Source organism: Heterodontus francisci, chromosome 13 (genome assembly GCF_036365525.1).
Source record: "Heterodontus francisci isolate sHetFra1 chromosome 13, sHetFra1.hap1, whole genome shotgun sequence".
Lineage (NCBI taxonomy): Eukaryota > Metazoa > Chordata > Chondrichthyes > Heterodontiformes > Heterodontidae > Heterodontus > Heterodontus francisci.
Genome location: NC_090383.1, coordinates 113,610,443 through 113,616,442, shown reverse-complemented (window position 1 = coordinate 113,616,442; position 6,000 = coordinate 113,610,443). Strand labels below are relative to the sequence as shown.

Here is a 6,000-nt window from a genome sequence, read left to right as displayed (position 1 = left end):
GAGATTTACCCCCAAACCTCAGGAGGCTGTTTTAGTTTTGTGCCTTTCTGGTGCACTGATGAATTCCAGTCATTAAAACTATGCAGGAGGTAGCAAAAGAAACCACTGTAATGCTGAAAATCTGAAGTAAAAACAGAAAATGCACTATAGGCCTGTCACAATTTGAAAAACAAAAAGAACAGATTCTGATGAAAGGTCACAAAGCTGAAACATTGGGCTGGATTTTACCTGAGGCGGATGGGAATTCACGACCAACATAAAAGTCGGTGGTGAACCCGCTTCCGCCTAGCTCGGGGATCCGTCTCGCATTTTGTGGGTCCCGGGCTTTAATTGTCCCGAGGTGGGACTTCCACCCACTTGAGAGAGGATGTTCCGCCTCAGTGAGCTGCCAGCCAATGAGCAGGCCGGCAGCTCTTAGCCCCAGCAGCACTACCGGGAGTGGGGGGGGGGGGGGAAAGGGGCATTAGAAATTTATTTAATACATTTTGGGGGGGTGGTATATCTTTAAAAATTCAAATTGTCAAGGCTGGCTGTATGTTAAAAATGGCTCCAGTGCCTGTGCACAGGTAGCTGATGCCATTGCTGGGGACGGACAGCCCGTCACCTCCATGTGAATGAGGGTGGGCTGCCCTGGCTATTTAAATGAGCTGCCGCATGGGAAATTGAGGTGGCTCTTTGGCATGCGGCCCGCATTGAGCTCACCACTGAGATCAGAGGCAGGCTCTTAAAATCCAGCCCAATGTGCTTTATCTCTAATTAAAAGTCGTTAGTGAGTTAACACAGTGCTTCAAAAACAGTGAGCTATGTGGGTTGCTAATGCAGCCTGAAAAACTGCCCAGTGGATTTATACTGCTTCCCTTTCAAAATGATAAAGTCACAGATAAGCTGTTCATTTTCAGCCACTAGAACACAGTTTTGACATGCAATCACCATTGATGGTTTGACGCAGGGCTGAAGCCTGTGACACAACTATTTTGGCTCAGAAATCTTTTCATCATCTTTGCTAAATAACATCCAGTCATCTCTGAGCCCCTTGCCAATCTGTTACTGGAAGCTCTTTATCCTAGAAATATTGAAAACACGAAGTATGACATTTCCTTCATCGTGAACCTCTGAACTCTCTTGCTAACTGCTTCCCAATTTGTGGCGGTTATCATTTGGTTTCCCATCATGAAAAGTACTTCCAGTTCTCAGCTCATGTTATGATTTATCTATGCTATATCCAAGATACGATTCCACTCTTCATCCCTGTGCCTTCAGTGTCGTCTGCCACTACGGTACAAACAGTTGGAGCTTGCCATCCAGGGTGGCTGTGGTGAGCTGTGGCATGAAAAACAAAATGCATGTGGCATGTTAAAAAAACTAAACAATCGCTGCCACTCCTGCAACATTGCTGTCCCTTCTTGTCACTTGAAAGGCTTGAAATTATGCTGTACACTGACATATGAATGCATTGCAATTTGTCTACCATTCTAATCGAGATGTAAACCTGTTTATGTTGAATCTGTTAAAAGTTATGTACAAAATATTCATATGCTAAAATTGACCCAATGTAATGCAATTCAAAAATGCTTCCAAAATGAGTAAAACATAATGGTTAATCAACAGACTTGAAATGCGAAGCACTTATGCACAACTCATAGCCTCATTTGTATGGTGAATACAAAAGGTCTCTTGATGGGTTAAAGCTTTAATGTATCACAGGAAGCACATTGCCTTGGTTCAAACCAGGTTTATTGTTTCGTAGCTCAAAAACTGCAGTAGCAGGTATTTATTAAAAAAAAAAATCTAACGACTGGGTTAGAAAACGACTCATGCAAAAATTTACAAAAAAGGTAACGTGGAATTTGGACTGAGAGTCTTTCCTCCCCCATAATTTTAAATTGACAGTTACTGCTGAAGGATTCTTACTTTTAAAATTCTATGAACATTTGAAGTCTCTCACAAAGGGGCGAGTGCCAAACTGAGTCCCAGTCCCAAACTGACCTAAATTGAACCATTACTCATATTTTCAAAAGGTTCAAAAATTGGCATGTTGAACCAGTTTGGATCCCTCTGCCCACTGTGTACCCTGCCACTGCTCTAGTAATATACACAAAGAAAAATGTTGTGTGCATACATCACAAGATAAATAGCACTCAGGAAGGCCATTTAACCCACCTTTGACTATCCATCCAAAAAAAACCCTTTCGTCTCCCATCAACTGTACCTTGAATGATTCCAGGATTTTCAGCTCAACCACCCCCACCCTGGTCCAATACCATGGGCTGGACTTTATAGGGTATCCGATGCTGGGAACAGTGATGGGGAGGCATGAATGTCGGTACGGATGAGGCCCGCCACTGACCCTGACGCCGGCAGGGCCCGTCCTGATCTCGGCAGTGGCAAGGCCTTGTGGCGGAACCCCTGCCACTTGGCAACAGGATCCGCATTACAATATGCAGATGGCAACTTACCTTTCATTAACATGCCGGCTGCTGTTGAGATCTTCATTCTGGCGGCCAGCTAAGCCGTGCCTTCGAATCCCCGTTTGGGGAATCAAGGCGCAACACCTGTGGGGAGTGGGGAGGGGGTAATTTTCTAAGTGTGGGAGTGGGGGAAGCAGGGTCAAACGCTTTGGATTGGTTGGGGGGTTGATGGGAATGGGTTGAGGGTTAGAGTTCATGAACTTGGGGAGGGGTAAGGTTACGTAGTCAAGGCAAGTATTTTGGGGAGGTGGGGGGGGGGGGGGGGAGTTGACAAGGCATTAAATGTAAGGCATTGAGGGGGATGGGAGAGGGGATGGAAAGAGTTTTTTAAATCATTTTCAATATGTTTTAATGGACAGTGACTTTAAAAATTCAACCTGTCATTTATGGCTCTAAGCCCTATACAAATGTGCAGTGGTACGGGACGCTGTTGCCGGCTCGCCCGCCCCCTCCACGTCATTGTTGGGGGTGGGGGGCAGCCGTCTCGGCCATGCTAATAAGCTGCCGCATTTTCAAGCGCGGCAGTTCTGCGACATGGGCCCCTTGTGTACGGGCCACCATTTTTTTCGCCCGCCGCCTATTTTGGCGACGGGCTTTTAAAATGCAGTCCCATATGTTGATCACTTTTCAGGGTAAACATTCTAGCTGGCAGCATGTAAGTGGGTGAGCAAGATTCAGAATTTGGGGTTTACATGAAGTTGAATTGGCTCAGCTCTGATAATGCACTATACAAACTGGCAGACCCTTGCAGTTCCTTACTGCACCATGAGGTTTCTCCTTAGTGGCATTGAACTGTACTGTGACTTCTACCTTGAAGCACGTGGGAAGTGTAAGGGTGCCAGCTGGCTGCAAGTTTCAGTGGCGTGAGTGTAAGGATGTGTAGGACCACTGTGAATCACAGGCCTCTGCCACTCCTGATTGTGGGCTCACTCTCCACTTCCAATTGCCAAGGACCATCCCCAAGGGTCCCGGGCTGTGGCCTCCTGCCATTGGCATTTCCCTTCTGCCTGCTGTCCAGGATGTCCATTTGGCTGGCTGTTGGGCAGCAAACAGAGCTAAAAAAGTTAACAAGACCGTGCCGCTTGGTTTGACAGGATCTCCATATCCCCGGTCTTGCTGGGTTGTTTTAGCCTTAGCCGTACCCTCCCGGAAATAAAAGCCTTTTTTTTTCAGTAAGAAATGTTGTAGCTGCTTTTGTTTCAAGGTCACAACAAACAATGGATATCAACATATAAAAGACTAAGAGTAAGTTATGTGAGGCTCTGCTGATGGTGCACACATCGTATTTTGCAGGAATGCAGCTGTACTACAGGCATGATCTTCATTGACATTGATAGAAGTACAGGCCTTGTGCTGAATTTCCTGCTTTTGGCAGAAGCTCTTCCCACATTCCTCACCTCGCTCATATTAATCAGGAATCGTGAGATCTGGCCTGCCCAAGCAGACTCCTTAAAGGGAGATTATCACTTGAGCTGCTACTAAAGATATTTGGATTCTTTGCTTTCGCAATTATATTTTGCAGTATTTTGCTCCGTGCTTTAATTGGTTTTACTGCTAGTCTGCCATTTTTTGCATGTCTCAGCTTTGTTTCCTTCATTGTTCCTGGTTCTGCTGATATTTAAATTGCACTGTACAAACTGGTGAGGATGGGAATTCCTTTGGGAGTTCCTAGAACACCGCATGATTAAGCAAAGTCAGGGGACAACAATCGCAGGTACCACGATGACTGAGGTCCATAACAGTCACTTTCCCACTCCCCCTGCTCTTGGTTCTCCTCCTCCCTGTTAATCTGTTAATTGTGTATCAATTGTTTGATTATATGCAGATGGAAAGTGTTAATTGGGGTCTTCCTTGAGCAATATAAGCAGACACTTACTGAGACTGGTTGAGGGTTTGAGTGAGGAGCTACATGCGAGTATTCTTTTTACTCTGTACAATAAATGTAAAACTGAGTAAAGATAGGCTCCAGTATTATCCTTCCATTACAAGCTTTTTGGAGTTTAACATGGTAGCAGACGATGGTTGCCTAAAGCTGAAGGTTGGAAACTAGGGGCTGGATTTTATAGGGACCTCGACGTTGGGATCTGTGACGAGAAGGGGGGGGCATGAAGATTGCCCCAGATGAGGCCCGCCACGGACCTTGACGTCGGCAGGGCCAGTCCCGGTCTTGCCGGCGGCAGCGAGGCCTCATGGCGGCCCCCCCCGCCGCTCAGCGACAGGACCGCAATTTAAATATGTAAATAAATTAACTTACCTGCATTAATGAAGTTCCTGTCACCTCCTGATGTGCCACCACGATCTTCATCGTGGCGGCTGGCACTGATGCACCTTTGAATCCCCGTCCGGGGAAACGAGGCACTACACCTGTGGGGAGGGGGGAGGAAGTAATTTTATTAGTGCGGGGGGCGGGAGGAAGCAGGGTCAAACTTACTTGATTGGTCTAGGGGGTGATGGGAAGGGGTAAAGTTAAAAGTTTCTGACCTTTGGGAGGAAAGGTCAGGTACAGAAGGTGAGTATTTTGGGTGGGGAGAGGACAAGGGATGAAATGTAAATTTATTGGGGAGGTGGGAGAGGAGTTGGGAACATTTATTTCATTATTTGTAATAACTTTTTAAGTAATGTCTCTTTAAAATTTTAAAGTAAATGTAAGGGCTGGAAGCCCTTTAAAAATGGCAACGGCGCCTGCGCAGTGGCAACAGATGCTGTTGCTGGAGATGGCTTGCCTGCCCCCCTCCACGTCATCCGGGGGGGGGTCCACCCCGGCCATGTTAATGAGCCACTGCATATAAGATTGCGGCGGTTCCGTGGAGTGAAACCAGTGTGTGCGGGCCGCCATCTTTGACTGCTGCCGCCGTAGTCGTCGGTGGCAACATAGAATCTAGCCCCTAGGAATTTGTTTTTTTACATAGAAAACTAAAATCTCATGGGCTGTTGTAGAAAATATGGCAGAAAGCAATTGTATATTGTCAGGGTATGATTACCCTCCTATGTTCTGAGTCTGAACCATATGACCAGTGGAAGAATGATGTAGATATGTGGACCTGTGCTACGTCTACCAAAGAGGAAATTGTTTGTCGGGGCTGTTACACAGTTGGCTTTCCCCTTGCACTTCTGTCTTTTTTCCTGCCATCTGCTAAGTCTCTTCGACTTGCCACATTTTAGCCCCGCCTTTATGGCTGCCCAAATTCAATTTGGAGAACCCTGGTTCAGTGCTAGCATTTAAATTGCTAGATTATGCTAGGGTGTCACATAAGGACAGGTTCCTAGTTCTAACTGGGGTTCCGTTCTTGGACAAAGACTCCCTGTTGGATCAAATGTCTGCTGCCTTAAAGAAATTCCTGGGGAAATAGTCATTTCCTGCAGCCCTGGTAGAATGAACAGGGCATTCTGCAGTGACACAAAGAATGGAAGGCTCAATGTTTAGTATGATTAGAACAAGTCAGCATGGTTTTACTACCTGTTTGACAAATTTATTGGAATTTTTTGAAGATGTAACTAGTGGGGTTGATAAAGGGGAACCGGTAGATGTAGT

At 46.0% G+C, this 6,000-nt stretch overlaps 1 protein-coding gene across 4 annotated transcripts in view; it reads right to left on the bottom strand.

Moving 5' to 3' along the window:
• Window positions 1-464: 464 nt before the first annotated feature.
• Window positions 465-6,000, bottom strand: part of wdr27 (WD repeat domain 27) — a 412,961-nt gene continuing 407,425 nt past the window's right edge. For all 4 annotated transcript variants that reach the window (XM_068045466.1, XM_068045467.1, XM_068045469.1 and 1 more), the window contains one exon: window positions 465-1,320. In XM_068045466.1, the coding sequence (XP_067901567.1) occupies window positions 1,273-1,320 (48 nt within the window). In that variant the 3' untranslated portion in view covers window positions 465-1,272. The remainder of the gene's footprint in view (window positions 1,321-6,000) is intronic.